The sequence below is a fragment of the Hippoglossus stenolepis genome, chromosome 8 (genome assembly GCF_022539355.2).
Source record: "Hippoglossus stenolepis isolate QCI-W04-F060 chromosome 8, HSTE1.2, whole genome shotgun sequence".
NCBI lineage: Eukaryota > Metazoa > Chordata > Actinopteri > Pleuronectiformes > Pleuronectidae > Hippoglossus > Hippoglossus stenolepis.
This window is the reverse complement of record NC_061490.1, coordinates 12,027,028-12,048,704: the sequence shown is the minus strand read 5'-3', so window position 1 is coordinate 12,048,704 and position 21,677 is coordinate 12,027,028. Positions and strand designations below refer to the sequence as shown.

Here is a 21,677-nt window from a genome sequence, read left to right as displayed (position 1 = left end):
TACAAGTTATTATTTGTCTCATATTGTCTTTAACTAACTTGAGTTGGACAAATTACCATATTATCTTTTTCATTTGCAGCATAGATTACACAGCTGTTATGCTGGAGGTTGTCCTCAAGGGGGAGCCCTGTGCTGAAAATGTAACCTCACACAGGGACACGGGTACAGAGGGCACTGGCTGACATTACCAGCTGTGTTGTCCTTCACTGCATTCATTGACAATTATTTGTATCACAGAGAACAACAAATAATTCACTGAATCACATTTCTGCTGACTGGATCCCACTCTCAAATTACATGTAGAGCCAAAACAATTAGATGGTTGATGATTCATCAGTCAGATTTATCAGCAGCTATTTTAAAAAACAATATTTTAAGCAAAAGTAGAAAAATACATTTCATTGCAGCTACCATGTAGAAATCAAAGGTTACATGAAAAAAACCAAGGCAAAAGTTTTAGGTACTATCTTATGTTTTGATTCTGTTCTTATTTCTTTTAATTTAAATAAATTACAAATTTATCAAGACCAATATTTAAGTAAATTTGATTTAAGACAAAACATACAGGATGTGGTCAGCGCAGATACAGGTTAATGACTTAAATCATCCCAGCTTTATAGTTGATGGCTTCATTACACCTGTTACAACATATTTTAAAAGTGTAAACTGTCAATCAAAATGCTACACAAAAAGTATGATTTTAAATAGGGCTGGGCAATTAATGATTTTAAGTGTCTGTCATTCTTCGCCCATAATAAAGAGTTTAAAACCTACACCTTCATTCAGGAGCAAAAATCTGTTTTTAAACTTTAATAATAATTTATTATTATATTACATTTATTATGATATTCGATTACAACTGATATGAACATTTCTATCTTGATATAAGTTTTGGAAAAAAAGTTTTCAATTGTAATTTCAAACAGTTCTATCTGTCAGACACTGTCTCTGTGATGTTACTGTGTGTATTTAGTTTTCTATAGGTGACAGTGAAGTGTGTGTGACTCATGTTTCTTCACTAAAATAACGGCCTGCGTGTGAATCAGTGTTACTAGCATGAAAGACAGCTGTGCAGACACTAAAAGCAACACAGCTTGGTTTCAACACAGACACACACATACACACATCTGTGTTTTCCAAATGGTTTTATCAGCACAGGCTGGCTGACTAACCCTGACATCACCCAAAGGGAGGACTGATTTATCAGCTCTAGGGGTAAATCAATCCCAGCTCTGTGTGTTATATCTTCTTCGTTGGTCTGCGAGGCGTCTTAAAAATGATGAATTCCCTTTTCTTCCTCTCAACCTCTGGAGGATCCCTTCCTTTTTCTTTTTTTAACTAATCATTACTTCACCCATCATGACTATTGCCTCTTCATTCCCCTTTCCTCCTCCTCCTTCGTCATGAAAACAATTACCACTCTGTGCACGTCACCTTTATCCTCATCTTCCTCTTTCTTCACTCACGGAAACCACACGATCAGCAAAACTCAAAGCGTGACAGGATAAGAGCAGACGCAAGAAACTGCGTCAGACAATGATTCACACTTTCATGATATCCAAAGACTGCAATGATTTCTTGGTATAAGATTGCACAGAATATTATGTAAAAATGGACATGAGGTGAAAATGAAATGTGCCAAGACTCAATTAAGCACAACAGAGGCAGGAAGTGTAAGACGTCAGCATTTACCACAGTAATCTGATTAACAGTTGAATAAATGTGTGGCTTTTAAAAAATGACTTTGTTCCTTTAGATAAAACTGGACACTGGTAAAGTTAGGCAGCTCCGCAGTTTCTCAACACAGATATTATCCAGTTGTTGCTTGTTAACTGTGTCCTCACTACGGGTAACACTTTTGGTCTCAAGTCACACTGAAGGGGGATTTGTCTCATTTTCTCAGGATAAAGTTTCACAGTTCTGATTTCTAAACTTTAAAAGGCCTAGAAATTATTTTGTCCTCCTGTTTGAAGCACTTTGTATTAAGGCACCACAACAAGTACAGTACGGAGAAAGTCAGGAAGGCAGTTCTCTTAATTTCCACTTATTCTCACCACATGTTTTGCTGAGAATCACTAAAATTATTTATTGGTATGATCTAATTGATATTCTTCATTTTTCTTTTATAATTAAAACTTCCCGATGCTCTTTCTTGTATCTTGTTTTGGATGCAGACCCATGATACCACCCTGAGCTGCAAAAAAACGTTCCATTTTTAGGGTCATTACGAATGTATGAATTTTCATTCTGTAGTAAAATATGCCTGCACTTCAACGTGGATCAGCTGTGTCACATTCACAACACTGTTATCACATTCACAACACCCCAGCAGCTTCACTCTGAATGTGGTTTGCCATCAGAGTGATCAGCCTGTCCACTGCAGGCTACGACCCCTGTGTGCTAACTGGCTACTTCTGCAGCATATCCTGCAGGTCTGCCACTACATAGGCAACAACAGCCCACAATGCCGAGCACAGGCTCATGTCTTTAGGGTCCTGGACGGTCATGGTATCTCCCTCGCTGTGGTGGAACCAGAAGTAGCGGCTGTCTTCCACATGGAGGCTAGCACCTGCAGGAGAGATAGAGAGATGGATGAAATAAAAAATGTTACACCCAAGGTTACATGTGTAAGAGCCATCAATTGCGAGCAAAAAATGTGTCCTTCCATCCCAGATAAACAAACGCTACAGCAGGTGGCTCCTTCCCAGCCCAACCCATCCCAGGATTCAATGTGCTTCAGTGACAAACTGGTCGGGCACTGTGCCTGCTGTAAGACACACCGACCCAAACTGACTACCCAAAGAGAAGAGCAGTCAGCACACAGCTGTCCATCAAAACCCTACAAAATAGCTTCCGAAGTTCCGGTGTGTTGTCCTACAAGTTGCTTTCACTTAGTTTAACATCAGCTGATGTTCTAAATAGCATATATATTTTTTTTCATTTAGTTTCATTGAGACCTTTTAGCTCTTTTTTTAAGAGACCTGCTAACAAGAGTTCTTCACAATCAGCAAATAAATACAACACAACAAAGAGTTACTACATGACAGCAACACAACAAGGACTTACTATCAGATAAAGATTTAAAATCACCATGGGTGAATGTGAGACTGTTATTGTAGAAGAGATTGAAGCTCATTTCATCTAAAAGGTGCATAATATCAGAACCCAGTTCTACCAACATTAGTGCGAATGTAAGGGATATCTAAAGTGATGTAGTTGCTGGATCATGTGCTGTAGTGACTAGTTTAAAATGAGAGGAGAGAAGTGAGGTAATCTGGATTTTCATCTGTTGATCTTTATAAATGAATATCAAGAAATGAATGTTTCTTCTTGACTGTAAGGACTGAGTGGTACAGGGAGCAATGATGAATGTGAATTTGTCATTTGCGATATATCGTAATGTACAGGGTCTAAATGTTTTATGGTCAGCAGAAGATAAACATCCTTTAATTCTACTCAGGAATCTGAGTTTGATTTTTTATTGTTTTTAACTAAATGTTGAAAATGAATTCTTGAATGTTAGTCTGCTGTCAAACCAAAGTGTTCGAATGAGTATAATATCATCTGAGCCCTGTTACTAAATTATATACAAATTATATTCTTGTAAGGAGAGGCGGTGGATTAGTGGACTAGTGGCAGAAAATAACAGACATCAGACTGGAAGGTCGCTGGTTTGAGGCCACGGACTGACAAAAACATACCTGGATTGGACTTGACATCTGTTCAAGTCCAAAAGGACTCTCCCTACCCCACTGTCTAAGTGCCCCTGAGCAAGGCACCTTGCTCCCCGGCACTGTCCATGGCTGCCTACTGCTCTGTGTGTTCATTGTGTGTGTTGTGCCCTACTGTGTTCACAAGGATGGGTCAAAAGCAGAGGACAAATTTCCCCCATTTGCATGTAGTGTGTGCATGTGTGTGAGACCAATAAAGGAATCTTGAAGTTATCTGGTGTTGTTAGGCTTGTTGGTATTTCTTAACCAATCACAATCGTTTTGGGCGGAGCAAGGCGAAACCGGATGCAGCCATGGTGCTCCGGCAAAATAGGCTCGGGGGGAAACCTGTTTCTATGGAAAAAATTAAAACCGCAGACTATCTGATTTCTTTGTGCGGCTCCAGCGGGGATTTATTACAAATGCTTATGTAACCGGTCAATGCAAGTCTCCACCTGTCAGACTACACACCCACAGATTTACTGCGATCTTCAGGACCATGTCGACGCGAGCCAAACACGCCAGATGCTCGGTTATAGACTGCACAGAGGAGCACTCGTCTTTACACCGACCGCCGGCCCCGGAGGAAACAAGAGCCAAGTGGATACGGTTCATTTATCGAGGCTACGCGCCGCGTATCCACCCCTCGAAGAATCTGCTGGTGTGTTCAAACCACTTTGCGGCGGACAGCTTCTCCAACCTGGGACAGTACAACGCGGGACTGGCCGGAAAGCTGTTCCTCAAGGAGGGAGCGGTACCTACTGTCCGCGGCAGAGCTCCAGACGAGGGGAATGTAAAGCTCCCGCAGGTAAATGTCAAGTTTAAAAGGCGTGTTAACGTGTCCGCCCCGTGTTTTGAATATGATCACATTTCGATATAAGCAGTATTTCCTCCTGAGCACTGCAGTAAACAAATGCCAGTCTGTGTGATCCAGGGTTTGTTTCGTCACCAACCTGAGGAACCAATCGTGTCAAAGTAGGGGTGTGGCTCAGTGAGTCGGAGAGGAGGAAACGCTGGTTCAGCTAAGCTAGAAGCTAGAAGGAGCAGATCACTACCTGTCCTCTGTGTTGTTGTTGTTTTTGCTCTTTATCCGGACACAATGACTGATATATGTTTTGTTTTCCGGTGCAACCGCACAAAGTCGGAATCTGTGAGTCTCCATGTTTTACCGAAACAGACAGAATTACGGGGAAAGTGGATCCAGTTCATTTGGAGACATCGTGACGTCCCCGCCAAAATATCGGAGAAAACGCGTGTGTGCAGTCTTCATTTTTCAGACAACTGCTTTGAAAATTTGACGCAAATGAATATGGGCTTTGCCAAAAAACTCCTACTGAAGGCTGATGCTGTTCCAACATTGTATCCTGGGGACAGAGCGAGTAGGAGCGGGCTTGTGGGTGAAGTGGTAAGTTCACTGTGTGTGTGTGGCAGGTGCATTGGCAGCTGCTGAATTTATCAATGTTTGAAACACTTAAACGGTATCTATTGTCCAGATGTAAGGGAACAGTGTTTGGTTCAGTGGCTGCTGTGACTGGTCAGTGGCCTATGCCACAAACAGTCTCAGCTGCAGTGGCAGGTTGGCAAACGCTGTAGCTGGTCTTGGCAGTGGTAGGTAAAAGCCACAGCTAGCTGCCGCTGACACTAGTTGGACTTGCTGTCTCTCCCAATGGCCGTCTCTTCAAAGCTACACCCCAAAACACATGCACCGCCTGACAGCTGCTAGAAGCCGACTTATCCATGACTCAGTCGCTAATTCCTGGCTAACGTCTCTGCTTCAGCGGTGTACGCCTCTCCAGATCTCCGGCTTGCAAAGATCCAGTCAGTCACAGTGAGAGCATAGGCAGAGTGCGCACAGGTAGGCAGGTCTGTCACTAACCAACAGACAGGTATGTCAGCCAGTCGTTTCATAACAGTCTTGTGAGGGCCACAGACACTGGCTTTTCCCCCCAAGCAACTTCTTTTATTGATGGCTATTGAGAAGTGAAGAGGATTTCAACAAAAAGAAAAGTGTTTCAGAAACAACTTAGTAACTTAAATTGTTGCATTTCAAAGGAAAAAATATTTTCTGCATTCCGCAGTCACTGAAATGTCATTAATATTTTTATTTAGCTCTGATAATGATATTGTGAGTTCAATAGGGTGTTAGTTTTGGTATTGTACTGCTGGGACACATTGCAGGAGACAGGATGGCAGCTGAAAGCGCACAGCTTTATAGAAGGGCTCCTTAAACTATCCCAGCCTTAGTCTCATATTATGCAGAATACACTTTCTCAAGGGTCTCTAACACATATATCTGTCCTCAATGTGTCTAAAGATCCCCCCCAAAAATGACAAAAGCCCATCCAGCTTTCAGAAAATGTCTGATCAAAAGGAGCCAGTCACATGTCTTTCCCCATTTGACATCCTAAGGGGCTCCAGGTTGTGTGACACGCCCTCTAGTGGTTTGTTCCGCCCACTGAGTCCTAGTGAATCTACCTCACGGCGGCCATTTTTAATTTCCTCACTGAAGCCTGCTCCTGTAAACACAGATGTCGAAGGTACGAGGAAAGCACGCCTGTTGCTCCGTGGTCGGCTGCGCAGAGGAACACAGAAGTCTCCATATTCTCCCCACGTCTGAGGATTTAAAGACCCAGTGGATTCATTTTATTTTCGATGGAGATGTGCCCACAGCGACAGTCAAAGTGCTGTATGTGTGTGCTAACCACTTTACTTCAGACTGCTTCCTCAACGAGGGCCAGTACAACAGAGGGTTTGCTTCTAAACTGAAGCTGAGAAACGGATCAGTGCCCACGGTGCGGGAAACAACGGTAAAACTGGGAGCTGGGAATGTTTTGCCACGTTACGTTACTGTGTGTTGTGCTGGTTAGCCTGGCGCTAGCATCGCAGCTAACGTGGCCAGACTATGGAATTCAGTGTGTAGCCAAGTTTCTCACTGAAGTTGCAGTGATCGGCTGGAAAGTCGAGCTGAGCGGGTTGAATTGAGACCGAATGAGGCGTTGAAGCTTTCTATGCATGTGTTCGGAGTTGTTTATTGTTGTGTAGAACATAACCCCGGAAAATGTCGTTTTAGCTGTCGGACTCTCCGGCTGTTTCTCCACCACCGCTCCGTCCCGCACTGAGTGTGTCCGTACCTCCGTCCCCCGATGCAGCTTCACTCACACAGCTCCTGCGCGGTTAGTTTAGCTAAACGCCGAGTTGCTGGATATTTGTGAAAGAGGCTTTATTAGTTTGCAAAGTAACAATCCGGGGGAAAGTGTGGCAGATGTGCTACCTTCACGCAACCTGGGAAAATGCCAAACTTCCGCCACAGCTCTCCGAACTCCACCAACCAGCAACAAGCTTACTTGACCGCCTTATATGCACACTCGTGATTGGCTGAGGGACGGTCGCTTGGGAACCAGACAGTCTGACTAATAGTCTCAACACTACTTCTCAATATGTGTCCACAACTGGACAGTGTTGCTGAGGAGTCTAGATCCATACACGTCGTCCATACAGTAGCTTGATGCGTTGACAGGGTGGTGCAGTGATGATGATGATGATAATAAAGGCTACATGGCCACAGCATTTTGATGTGTGTGATATTTTACATGAATATCTTCATATGAAATGCTGTTTTATATTAGAGATTATATATTGGTCAGATCAATAAATTAAAAGGTGACATATCTTAAGGGAGATATGGTCAGTCACACTCGCTCCCAAAAATTAAAACCTTTGTTAGCCGTGTCTCCTTTTAATGAGGATCTAAGACGCATGAAATTTCTGTTCTATGCATTTCTCATGTGACCAAATCAGCATGAACAATGTCATTAAGCCATGTGACAGAGCGGCCCAAATGTGTGATGATTATACATGGAACAACCCATCTAACCCTTAAAAATAGACTGTATCAGGTCACTAACAGGGGGTTTGCAGGTCAGATCTGGACCCAGACAGCGTCATATCTTGACCTATAAACAATTAATTATGGAAAACTGTTTAAGGGGTTTTTCTATATTTTAACCAGAGCAATAGTTTTTAAAGAAGATGCATTTTTATAGAAGCTTTCTCTCGTGTGATTTTACTTGACATGAGAGAAAAGGAGCATTTATTTTTGTATACGTTCTTATTTATCATCCCTGTGGTTCAATGTTAAAATTGTAAATAAATAGTTAAAATATTATTATTTTTTAATAAAATATTTTTTGGGTATTGGTTTTGATGAAGTCTTGCTCTTCCTTGTGTTGTTGTTGTTGTTAAGGTCACTAGTACAAATGCTGTGAGACACGTAGCATCGCAGACTGACCCCATGGTGAGAAGACCAGAGATACATCTCTTAACCAATGCACAAAAGCGCTTCCGAAGTACAGGTTTGTTATCCTTCAAATTATCAAACTGCATTTACAAATGGAATGTAGTCATTTTTGCTTTCACTAAGATAAACATAAAGTTGGCTCATTAATTTCACTACAGTCTATAGAACTGACAGAATGTCTGATTTCTTTGTCTGTGAAGGTACCCAGACAAAAGTGCCCAGCAAAGACTGTGGTGTTTGCACCATCACATTTCCCATGGACAGTCCCATATTGTTCCTTCAACCAACAAAAGTAAGGAGACAGCCAAAGAGACCTCGACTCCTCCTTAATGACGAAGATGAAGGCCCCTCTGCATGCAGCTAATCCATGGTGGTTCATGAACCAAAGGATTCAACATGACTGTGGACTCTGTCAGTGTCATGGACTAGCAGTTGTGTGTTTTTTCATCCTTTCAAAAATCTCTCCATGGAGGAGAGTTGGTGAATGGAACAATAAAGAAGACACAAAAATGAATTATGGTGTAAAACACTATTCTACAGACATCCCACCCTATAGTAAAGGTGCAACACTCCCACTTTGAACAAGTTGTATAAAAAGTGACTGGTGCACTTACAAGGTGCCTGCACACCAAAATGTTTTTTGTTGTAATGTTGTGATTTGGATGTAACAGGAACTGTCTTAATATTCCTGTATTCCTGAAAATATGCAAAAAAAAACTGTTGGCCATTAAAACTGTTTAATAATAGAAGTCTGTAAAGCTGCTTTTAGGGATGCACAGAACTCCTGAGGATGTATGCAAATGCCTGAGGGACAGCCTGCAGACTTTCTGCTGACTTTTTTTACACCTGGCCTATAGTGTAAAGTCCGCAGAAATTCGGTCTGGAGGAGCCAATGTGAGAACACAGGAGGAGAACCTCTGCAGGATTTTCCGCCAGCGATTGAGGGTGTTGATGGTGCTTCTAAAATCTATAGATGAAAAAGCCGTGACACACATTGAAGATATCGAGGAAGACGAGTTTGTGGTAATAAGAGCCATGGCCATTGTCGAGGTGCTGTAAACAAAAACCCGGAGGACTACAGAGGAAGAGTAATTGCCAGTTTGAGACAAGAACATATCGAGTTCAATAAATCAGGTAAATGCATAGTATGCAGGGCAGAGGTACACAATATAATTTTTTTTAATTCATATATATCTTATCTGGATCTTAAAAAGTGATGTTATTCAATCTTTGTTGAAACACAGTGTAGTACTAGAATATATAAAATATGTATAAACATACATACACACACAATATAAAAAATTCTAAACTCATTTTAATTATGTATATTTAAAAAATAATCATTTGAGCCACATTCACCTGATTCAACAACCAACACTAGTAAAGAGGCCTGGGCTCAGCTGTGCAGACCGAGAGGAAGACCCTTCACAACACAGTTTCTCTGTGGTGGTTCATGAACCAGAGGATTCAACGTGACCTGTCACCATTTTGAGGGTTAAAGGGTATTTTCTTTGGAAATCTCATCGTGTAGATGAGTTAGTGACTGATAAGATTAGATAGAGATTACTGAATGGATGGATTAATAATGCTGAAATCGATATTATGCTATAAACAGTGCCATGGAAGAAGGGAGCTGTGAGTAATGGGAACAGACAATCTGCTCCAGAATGTACTACTTATTAAATGCTTTTGATCAAGGCACCAAACTCGCAGCAGCTCCACTAGAATTCTCAAACGTTAGATAGTGGAAGACCACCTCAGTCTCCACACAGCACCACATATTTCTCTTTGTCAAAGGTTTATAGGAACATTTTTGTTTGTCCTGAAGTGTTTCAAAAATGTGTTTTTGTCTTGCTTTCAGTTCCCCTTTTAAATGTTGATCAGCACTGTATATCTGCGTTAAATGTAATTTCACTTCTACAGAAACTAGACAGAGGCAGAGAGGACATCTGAACCACTAAGATTCTACCAAAGCCACAAAGACACTAACACTCAGATATTAAGTGTATTTATAACACTGTTGAGGGTTCAATCTCTTTCCACTATCTGCATTTCATGACTGCAAAACAATATCAACATGTAACCATACTACTATAGCTCAATGCAGTATCTTGCCCTTTGTGCTAATCTAAGATTCTAAACAAGATGCAGGGGAATCTGTGTTTAAAAAAGGTGTTGGAGATGGTTTGGCTCTGTATGAAAGCTGGAGGAGTAAAGTGTCAGCAGCCTGTATAAAGCCTGATCTGTTACATCTCCGTTACATTTGTGTTTTACAGGTTGAAGCATCCAACCAGCAATATACAGAAAGACTTTCTTTGCATTTTTAAAGTAACAAATGCAAAGCCATTTCAAATACTCTGGTTTAGATATGTGTGAAGTGATACTATGAAATTGTGTGTTTATATGCCCCCAGTACATCGTGTCTCCATTATTAAAAAAAATCTCTGTACACGTTTGACTTTACTTCCAATCCTATTTGTAACTTGAATTCAGGTAAAGAAATGTCACTTAAAGAGAAAATCTGCCACAACTTCCCTTTACTGTATTACAATTACAATAAAGTGAGTTTATGGTTCACCAATGAGGATGTGAATCTGTTCATGCAGCACTTTCCAAAGAAAAGAGATCTGATAAATGCCATCTATTTCCTATTTTTCCTGGTATGTGCTGCTAGTGTCAGACAGACCGAATGAACTGACCTGGTACTCCAGCCTGTATCCATTGTGAAATGTCTGTCCCTTCTCCGTTTGCCTCCAGTTTGGTCGTATTAATGGGAGCCAACAGTTTGACCACTTCTTCCATCACCTGTTGATGAAGATGCAGCAAAAACGTTTCTTAGCTTTTCAAACATACTTCAAGATGATTACCCTGAACACCAGCATAGTCAGTGTGTGTTTTATGTCTGTATGGAGCTGATCGGTCAAGGTCAACAACAATATGGTCCAAAATACACATAATGATCAGAAAATGTTTCCCCATCATGTATCATATGATAAGTGACATTATAAAGAAGTCAGAAAAGGATGTTGTACATAGTTAAAAAAATATTTTTGAATTTCTCAGGGTATTTCTGCATCCTATATGATTAAATACATGACCTATAAGGCTTAAATAGATCAATAAACAATTCCTGATCAGATGGTGGGAATGGTGTCATGATGTCATGTCGTGTACTAATGGAACCAATATGATTAGAGATACGATTTACAACTATCTGCATGACGACTAATAATTGTGCGACAGTGTTCTTGTTTTCACCGCTCGTGCTGCGTCACTGCCAGTAAACTGCAGAGCCAGCGGTGTGAATGTCCCCAAGTCGGACTCCATGACGAGGTCAAAGTTGGACAGGTTGACCTGGACGGGGAGAGGAAGTGAGAAAGGTTCATAGACACACAAAAAACATCAGCCTCAGTTGTGTTTGAATAAATGAAAGCAATACAGACGTCAGACAATCAAAATAGAGAACCACTGGATTGTGTTTTTATGAGGCCTTGTGATGTAAAGTTGAATATTATGAGCACTACTACTTTCAAACAAAGACACTCAACCAACCACCAGGCGTTGCTCATACAGCTGCATTACCTGAATGAGGTCATTCAAATTCTAATCATACATAAAAAAAATTAAATAACAGGCCACTGGGGAATTACGGTACATTAGTAAAAATGGTCGGAAAAAATGCAGTAAAGCTCTATCTCTGTTGTGCAGAGTGCAAAGGCCTGTTAGGAAGCCAAATCTCAGAAGACGGAAACTGTTAGATTGTAGATTGCTATTTAGATCATTTGCACATGGAAAAACCTGGTAGCTAGCCAAGACCCCTGCAGTTCACTGGAAGTAGCTTACTCCTACACGGCTGCAGTCTTGACTTTCACAATATAATTTCTTCCAAGCAAGAACCCTAATTGTTTTAATACAACAGTAAAAAGGTAGACAGAACCTTGTGTAGATTAAAGTACTGCAGAGATCCAACTCCACCCTGCTCTTCACCCGTCCACAGCACCGTTCGCAGAGTTCTCCTCGGACGCAGACCTAGACACAGATGAAGAGACAAATGAACACACAGCGATGTACATAAAATATATTCAGACAAGGGGATATAACTGTATTCCTCTATATGAAACTTTTCCTCAATGGACTTCATGTTCTTGTCCCATTCAGAATACTGCAACCGTATATCAGAGTCTGTTTCCTAAGTCTCTGTGTTGTTATTGTTCCTCTACAGTTGGCGGAAATCCACCAGTTGGAGGAAATCACAGTTCACAGTCAGTTTTTTGTTGTTTTGTTCCTAAGTTTAGAACTGAACACTCTGCACCTCATGGTTTTCACAAGTCTTTGTCCCCTGTTCATGTATTTTTTACTGTATTTTATTCTGTTTCGCTTATATATATATAATGTTCTACTATCTGAGGGGGTTGTAATTTGTTGGCCAAGTCATTCGTTTATAAAGAATACCATTGATCTTAGTGGGACATAAAAGGTTACACAATAACTAATATCACTTCCCTGCGGTTGTATGCCTCTGCTAATTAGTGCAGTTTCAATCTACATATATTTTTTTCCAGACACACATGAGGTCACCCTGACCTTTGACCCCTAAAATCTAATCTGTTGAGCTTTGAGTCAAAGTGACAACTGGTCTAGTCTGAAGAAATTCCCTAAAGACAGACTTGACTTTCATGTTCAAGAGACTAAAAACCCGTTTTGTGAGGCCACTGTGACTTTGACCTTTGACCGTCAACCACCCAAATCTAATCAGTTAATCCATGAATCCAATTAAACATTTGTGTGGAATTTGAAAGAATTCTCTCAAGACCTTCCTGAGATATTGTGTTTACAAGACCAATAATGTGTTTTGTAAGGTCACGGTGAGCTTAACCTTTGACAACAAAATACTAATCAGTTCATATGTCAGTCAACATGAGCATTTTTAGCAATTTGAAGAAATTCCCTCAAGGCGTTCTTGAGATATCATGTTCACAAGAATGGGACAGTCTGGCCTTCGCTGGCGTGGAGGCATAATAAAGTCAAATCATTTATGTGACTGTGTTTATTTGAAAGCTGGTGAACGTTTGTTGCTGTCGATATACTGTATGTGCTTTGACTCTACAGTGTCTGTTTCTAATGTACATCACCTAAGTCCTTGATGAGTGACAAGGCCTCCCAGGAAATCATGACTCCACCTCCGTCATCCATAGCACCCTGGCCCACGTCCCAACTGTCCAAGTGACCGCTCAGTAGAACAACCTGGCAGATTGAACAAATACAAGACATGTAAACATAGAGGTGATCCTTTGCGAGAGAGCAGTGGGACACTTCTTACAGGTGTGAACCCTGGCAATTTGTCCATTTGTCTGGTCTAACTCAGACAAATCGGAGAGAACTGGAAGAGATAACGCTGTGTAACCCATATCCTGTCTGCATTTTATTCTAACAAACACACACACACACACACACACACACACACACACACACACACACACACACACACACACACACACACACACACACACACACACACACACACTTTAAATATAATTCAGTTTTGATGATAAAAATATATATTTTTTGGTTTCAGCAAGAACAGACAGACTCTCCAATTCCAGGAAGTTTAAGGATGAGAATCAAAACTAGTCAGTGGGCGGATCCTGACCTGAGGTTTCAGGTTACAGAGCATTTTCTGACCTCTGACCTCTGTCTGGACAATGACCCTTTCCATTAAAAAGTTCTTAAGCATTTAAGACTGACACACACGCTTCTGTTTCCATAAATCAACAGATTTGTTTTGCAATACCAGACCTTCCTCTAAATCCAACTTGTGCGTTTTCCATCTAAGGGTTGGTCCCGGGTTACGGCATGCATCATTGTTTTTTACAGTGTAGTCATTGAGTTTGGAATTTGCTCGTAAACATACTAATCTTGCAATAAATTAGGCAACCGGCAGAAACAGTTTCCTTTTTTTTAAAATAGTATTTTTACAATAGAAAGATCCTTCTGCCCATGTTGAGTTTATATTAATAAACATTGCCTCTCTTAACCAATCATTCATCATCATATAGTACAAATGATGTCATGGTGACGTTATTATGAAAAGGCACGATTACAATATAATTCAGTAAAATCCTAACAAAGTACTACTATTAACAAAGTACCCAAAACATGTTTTAGTTGTGGTTCAGTGCAGTTTAGATGGGCTAATAAAATCACTCTTTCCAACAAATACAGATTTTTTTACATTTATAGTCAGTGTTCATCACAATCAGGAACAAAATGATTTATGGTTCTCGAATGGACCCATCTCCACAGAGAATGTTGCAGCATTTATCTTTCCACTATAGGGGGGAGTAGAAAGTATATCTGTTTTTCATGGATTTCTTTAAACCAATTACAATCGTGTTGAAATGTCTATTTCCTCGTAAAGAAAATGCCACGAGTAAAAGACGTACGTAAATCTAAATATTAGATGTATTATTATATTTATTTTTATTTCTGATATTAAATATCAGAACTCGCCATTTTCAGTGTGTTGGTTGATCTTGTTGCCTCCCATGGTGAAGGGGATTTACACTAACAGACAGATCGCAGATGAGGAGGGCACGGCCATACAGGCTTATAGCCACAGTTTACATCCGGTGAGTCAGACTTGACATGATCATAAACAGACAGCCCACACATCAGAACATTTTAGATCTGAAGAGTAAGATAGGAAACGTAGAAGCTGAGTGAGCGGAAAAAATCCCAGCAACTCATCATTCTCAGAAGACTCTGACAAGTCCGGAGAAGCCAAACTGTGGAAATGACTCACCATACCTCAAGTGAACATGTACACACACACACACACACACATGCATACACACACAGCGACCACATTTACAGCTACTGCCAGCTGGAGAAGAAGTAGCTGAGCCAGAAATGATGTCAACCACACCATGTGTTTCATTTCCCATTTCTATAATGAGGGACCAAGCTTTGGTTCCCAGATGAAAATAGTAACAACTGACATCAGTGATGCTCCTCTAATCCAAGTCTGGTTTTTCAGTTATCTCTTCTTCCACAGATGGAGGCAGCACATTGTAAAGACGTTCACATAGATTACACAAACTGAACTGCTGAAATAAATCGGACATACTGTTATTACTGTAACACCAAACAGACCCAGTCTGTGCTCTCTGTTCAAAGTGAGAAATCTTGTGTTTGGACAACTTGGACTTTTGAAGTTTTGCAATTGTTGGATCAGCAGGCCTAATATTTACAGGCTGGATTACACACAAACAGTTCATGCAGTCCCATTCCTGGAAAAAGTCCCAGAGCAAATACCATCTACCTTCATCTGCCAACACAACCTATCCTATCAGGTATTACATGGCGTCCAGTCTCTGTCCCAGTATTAGGGTCACTTAAAGGAAAAAATTAAAATACAAACAGAATTCGCACATTGGACATTTGAAAGTGATGCATAGAAATGGAAAATGTTCTTTCGGTTTGTTTAACCAGTCAAACCAGAAGCGTCTCCTCCATTGTGCTGCAGTTCTGTTCACCACAAACTAATGGGGCCATCCCTGACAATGGTCGAATGCAAATCCTGCTTCTCTTCCACTTTAATTCAGACAGACATGACAACTTTGAGGCGACAACACGGAAGCTCTGGACAGTTTCTTCTCAGGATGCCAAATTGAATCTCCTCCTCTAGTCCCTCTGGCGTAACCACATCTTTAACAAGCTCTTTAACTGGCAAGAGAGCTGCACCCGCCTCACACCCCGGCTATCAGAGCGCTCGATACATCCCTGAACTAATTTGCATTGTTATAACTTGTTTTCAGCTTCCACTGTGTCATGGAACAGGAAGAGCAGCAGGGAAATTTTAAAAGCCTGATTAAAATCTGTATTCTTAATTTCGTGTGTGAACGTGATTATTCAATTCTCTGTATAACCTGCATCTTCACTTATTTTCAAATTTAATTATTTATTTATGAATACATTGATGTATTTCTAAATGATGCATGTATTCAGTGTTTTATGTTAAATTTGTAAATCTGTATGGTTTGATGGATTCATGTTATATTGGTAAATTATTTTTGTAATTCCCCTTTTTTGTTGACCATTAAAATATGTAATATTTATTACTGTGTAATTATGGTCTATGCAGGTGTCTGAAATCACTCATTCATTCACTCCTCCCTAATCACTGTATAGACAATTCTGACTAGAGGAATATATAATAAACTTATCTGCAAAATGTAAAGAAGAAACCCTAGGGTCATTTTCTGTGCACAGGTAAATACTTCATTACTGTTGCACGATTAAAACGTCCTATATAACAATGTCAGTCAGTTTATGTTATACAGAGCAAATTTCACCACATTAATACATTTAAAATATTTACTGCTACAAATGGAGCGACGCCGGCGAGCTAGTTCAGGCAGCCAACTCGAGCTGCGCTGCGCCAATCATGTAACATACATCCTGTGACATACCTCACTCTCCACAACCATCTATAATACACACCCACCTTATCAGGTGGTCTATTTAAGCAGAGAGAAATTTCCCATCATCCCCTTTGCTCGCACTGCTGCTGCAGTATTGCTACCAGTTGCCTCAGCCCCTACACCACCCCAGCATCCACCTGTAGGCTCCGACGGGGGGGTTACAAGTATTTGCTCATCACTCCCATCATTCCTGTGTAATCATATTGGGGAGTGATTAAGTTGGAGCCTAGACGCCAAACACTAAACCTGTTCTACTGCTGCAATAAATGTTTGAACGCGAGTTGTCTGACTGAACTTCCAGTTCTTTTCAAACAAGGCTTTCCTGTTTGTCGCCTTCTACTGAGTCACATCGGCTGCTTTTTAATTCATTCCTTTAATTCAGACAATTATGTTTTCACATAATACAGCACTCTTCTCTCATCCTTTTCCCATTTTTCACTCATTCTTTGCATATATATATATATATATAATATTTCTAACTAAACATTTAGACTATAAAGTGGCAAACTCACTATATGGCGGACTATAGTGAGTAGTGAGTGATTTTGGACACAGCCTACGTATTTATAGATCAATAAATTTAATTGTATACACACATTTATCAATACATATTTCTGGCCACGGTGACTGGTCCACGACTATAACCAGTAGTGTGATATCAAAGGGCTTCACAGGGTCACTCTCACAAACGCTGCGTACCATTGTGCAGCAGGGCCATATCTGTTGATCAGGTTGTACCTGCTAGATGAGTCAGGATTCAGATATGGGCAGAGGAGCTGTGTGTGACACTTCACTGCAGAGCTGCGAGCTGGGTCACACGTGTTGAGCAGCGATGCAGTGGTGAGCTTTTGATTTAGAGCATAAGGAGTCTGCCAGTGAAAAAAGTGCTATGGCTATAATTTGCACGTAGTCAGTCTGTCTAACTAACAACCTGCCTGGGGTGCACCACACATTCTGCACAGTGCATGTTAGAATCAGATTAACTTTGTCCTGGTTGCAGGGCATTGCTCCTGCATGAGTTTACATCCGTTCACACCAATTCATGAGTTTACACAGCTGATTAGTCCCATTTTACAAAGCCTGACGATGAAAGTTAAACACAGAGAGAAGGAATATAGTTTACACAAGAAAAAATAAATAAATTGAAGCATCACATCTTCACTCAATTTGCTCACATTACCATGTGTTCACAACTGACACTGCTCATACCATAAAAGGATGGGTTAATTTCAGCAGGCCTATAATTTTCATTGAGTTGTTTAGACTGGCCAGAACAGGAAAAAAATACAGTGATGTAGGAAAAATATGGTAATGTCGGGTTTATAATATAAATAATTTAATACAGTCAGAGTTTAGGGATTCATTAATGCAGTAATACTTTATGGGAATTTTAAAACCTTCTTATTCTTGGATTATTTTAAAAACATCAAATACATAAAAAAAATTGTATTTGTTTATACACCGTTGTTTCCATAGAAACGCACTGACTGAATGAAAGTGACATTTCTTCCTTTTTCCAGCTGAGCCAAGCTTTAGAGCACGTACACACACACACTGGCAAAATAAAGGCAGACTATATATCTGTGGGAAGATCAGGACTCAGCAAAAATAAGTTTTAACCCGAACTAAGGAAAAGAGGAAGAGGAAACTCAGAGAAACAAGAACCATCAGAGTCTTTCTTCCAAGAGTGTAGTTATTTACTTAGAAGACCCACCCACCAGATTGACCTCAAAACTAAAACATTGTGAGAGTGTGAGTGGGTGCTACCTGCTCGGGGTGCTGCCAGCCTTTTATTTCAGCCACTGTGTTGAAGGAGTCGGCATCCGGCAGAGTCTTGGCTCCCATCTTGAGTCTAACCACGATCTTCTGCCCCCTCTGCGCGAAACGCCACATGAGCTCAGCATCTTCCAGAGTGATACAGGCTGCAGGGATGTGCTTCACTCCATCCTGGTAGTCCTGCCAGCCTGTGTGAGGACTAGAGAGGAGAAAGACAAAGAGTCAAATGTTACAGTTGAGTAAACACTCAGTATTTGATAAAAAAAAAAAAACTGGGGTTAAACAACCAGAATTTTGGCTATTTTTATATTATAGACAGATGGACGGCCCTGTCATTGGTGGGCCAATTTCATTGGTGAAGATATTCAGATATTTTTATTGTTTGGACAGAAAGCATGAAATGGGAAGAGAGAGCAGGGGAAGACATGCAGCAAAGGGCCGGTTCAGAACAAACCCAGAGCCGCTGCAGGAGGGCTCAAGCCTCCATATGCGGTGAGCTAGCAGCTGCCGATGAATATACCAAATATCTATACACCATATTACTAAGAGTTAAATATGCTGCGCTGTGGTATAACCAATAAGTCTATTAATTAAAAGATCACAATTAGAATCAAATGCTATAATTACATAATTTCTGAAATAATGGAAATTAATTAAGTAAGCAGTGATGGATGGATGGATGGTAAGCACACATTTTACTTAAGTACAAATAAATAGACAAACATGTACTCAAGCAAAAGCAAAGTACTACATTAACCAATGAATTAAAGTACTAAAGTTCCATTAAAGTGCCAAGTGTATCATTTCCTAATGCCTTGATTGGATCAGTGGATCAATTCCCCTCTCATAATTGTTTTCTTTTAAAAATATAAAAACTAAGTGAACATGTAACACAATGGTTTGTGAAAATGTAGTGGTACTAAAGTAAGGTACAGATACATGAAAAATGAACTCAAGTCCAGTAACTGAGTAAATACACTTTGTTATTTGCCACCACTGTAGATACCTGTTAATAGAGTATGGGGTGATAGATCGAATTAGAGAGGCCACAGCTCCCACTTTAGCTGCCTCCGAGGCACCGTAAGCTCGGTACTTCACCGTCTCCCCGTAGCTGACAAACGGCTGGTTGAAGACCACGATCTTGCCGACGGCCTCACTGGCTCTACGCTTCAACTCCTCGAAAGACTCAACCACTAACACCTCTGCCTCGATACCTGCAGAGATAACAGGGAGACAGGGGGGAAGAGTGAGAGGGGAGCGTGGATGGCAGATGATTAAAGTGATTGGATACAGTGATTTACCTTCAGGTGGTGTTCCCACACTGCTGCCCAGGCCCAGTATAGCCAGTCTTTTGGCCCTTGGCACAGTCATCTCTGCACTCTCCTCCCCTCTCACCCAGTGTGGGATTTTAACAGGCTCTGGAGAGGAAACCACACCAGAGGACACAAAATAAACTCCCCACTTACATTCAGCAGAGGACAAACGAGGCCCAGTGTCTAGAGATTATTCAAGACGAGCAAACTGCACACGCACTCACCCAGGTGGACATCCAACCCATCCTGCGTCATAGCATTGGACATGTATTTGATAGCCATCTCTAGATTGTGTGAGCCGCTGACACGGTTCCCTATAGTGTCAGTGAAGTCGGCCAGGCGTCCGTAAGAGCGGTTCCGGGCAGCACCGTACACAGCCAGGTCAATGATCTGTTTTGCCACAGCAGCATAGCCTGCTACCTCCGCTGCTACATGTGAAGCTGCACAGAAATACACACACAAAGAAAGGCAGGTCACATCCCCAAGTCCGAAAAAGAAGCTTTGTATAAATTAGTGGTGGTAGAATTTGTACCGTATTCACAATGATTCAATGATAAAAGGCGGGGATAGGAATATATTTGTATTTTCCAGTATCAACATAATCTTTAAATGAAAGGACAGTGGTTTGGCATCTATATTTGACCACTCGATTTCTGTACCACTGCTTTTTATAACATTCAAAGAAAACACAACCGATTTATTGATAAGTCGATATGAGCCTTTCACAGACATTTTGATATCTGTCTTTATGTTTATATATAACATGATGGTTACACAACTGTTCCTGGTCTCTCTCTCCTCTAGCCTGAAAAGGATTCACCACCGCATATTGATATTGGCATCGGGCACAAAAATCAACATCAGTTGGGCTCCAGAAAACACTGACTACAAACTGATGTCTACTCTGATTTTCATGCACAGGCTTTTTTAGAAATATCTAAACTGCTGATGTTAGGGAAGCTTCAATACCGTTTCTTTCAGTATCATTGGATGCAGCACTTGAACCCTTGTGCAGAGCAAAGTGAGGGTGACAGTCACACAGAGAGGACAGCACGGAGAAGAGGAGGAAGTGGAGGAAGAACTGTTTCCCCTTCCAAGTCATCATCATCATCATCTGTGGACTGAGACAGATCAGTGAGTAACATTTGCAGTTTTAGCACAAACAGTAACGATAAAACTTGATGATTAATTTATTCTAAACGTCCATAAAATAACAAAACAAACACAAACCTTTGAGGCCAACGCCAGTGTCTTTGTTAAAAATCACTTTACAAGACTTAAGAGTGAAATAAGCTACACAACCTAAAAAACAGGACTTTAAACTCTTCTGCCCACGTGACGTCAGTGTGCACAACGAAAGTAAACTTCCCCTCGGTCGGTTTTCACAATAAAAGCATAGTCTTTTTAAGAATAGAAAATATCACCATAAAGTAACTCAATATATAAACAAAAGCAACATCATATTTTTGTAAGTTAATCTATTTAAAAATTCTAACTTGAAATTATAGATAATGTTCAATTAGTTGAGGCGGTTTTTGTCTGTGCCTTTTTATTTTGAATGGTTTCCCCCTGTTTAAATGCCCAACAGAGGAATACCAGTTAAGGGCTACATAACATAACATAACATATTATATATAACACATATATATTATACTTAACATAATGTATTACAATTAGACTATTGCATTTACATTGTGTGGCAAAAAAGATACTTGTCATACTTTTAATATAATAATACTGATCACATACTTTTCATAACACACACACACACACACACACACACACACACACACACACACACACACACACTTAGATCTACAATTAAAACGAGAACTTTAGCAATATTAATCATGTAACTATTTGGTTTCCATACCCAACATGCTGTTCGGGTCTTGTTTCATAAATACATTTAAGTAAAATGGATGTAGACAAAACAAAATATGAAGTTCCAAATGTAAACCCAGTACAAATCAAGTGTTGAGCTCTCCAAGTTTGTATTTGTTCTACAGCTGAAATTCCAATGGGAATGTCACACTCCCTATAGCATAGTTAGCTTTCGGAGTAGATGTTATCCTGATAATGCTCTATGCACTTTTTC

At 40.5% G+C, this 21,677-nt stretch overlaps 1 protein-coding gene across 2 annotated transcripts; it reads right to left on the bottom strand.

The window, feature by feature from the left end:
- Positions 1-1,535: 1,535 nt before the first annotated feature.
- Positions 1,536-20,926, bottom strand: LOC118113096 (carboxypeptidase Q). Of its 2 annotated transcripts, none has more exons than XM_035162463.2 (11): positions 20,810-20,926; positions 20,549-20,700; positions 19,804-20,019; positions 19,568-19,684; positions 19,273-19,480; positions 18,258-18,465; positions 13,140-13,251; positions 11,945-12,036; positions 11,266-11,361; positions 10,707-10,812; positions 1,536-2,569 (listed from the first exon to the last, which is right to left on the bottom strand). In XM_035162463.2, the coding sequence occupies exons 2-11, from the start codon at positions 20,691-20,693 to the stop codon at positions 2,409-2,411; spliced, it is 1,461 nt and encodes a 486-aa protein (XP_035018354.1). In that variant the 5' UTR covers positions 20,694-20,700; positions 20,810-20,926; the 3' UTR covers positions 1,536-2,408. The 2 variants fall into 2 exon arrangements, with proteins under 2 accessions (XP_035018354.1, XP_035018355.1); XM_035162464.2 differs by having other exon boundaries at positions 20,549-20,693.
- Between the last annotated feature and the right edge of the window lie 751 nt (positions 20,927-21,677).

Excerpts from the sequence above, each read along its gene's own strand:
- LOC118113096 (XM_035162463.2), bottom strand. The coding sequence starts at position 20,693 with ATGATGATGATGATGACTTGGAAGGGGAAACAGTTCTTCCTCCACTTC. Across the intron at positions 13,252-18,257 it reads GCTGGCAGCACCCCGAGCAG|GTTGTTCTACTGAGCGGTCA; the intron begins GTAGCACCCACT and ends TCAATCTGCCAG. Across the intron at positions 10,813-11,265 it reads GCAGTGACGCAGCACGAGCG|GTGATGGAAGAAGTGGTCAA; the intron begins GTGAAAACAAGA and ends CTTCATCAACAG.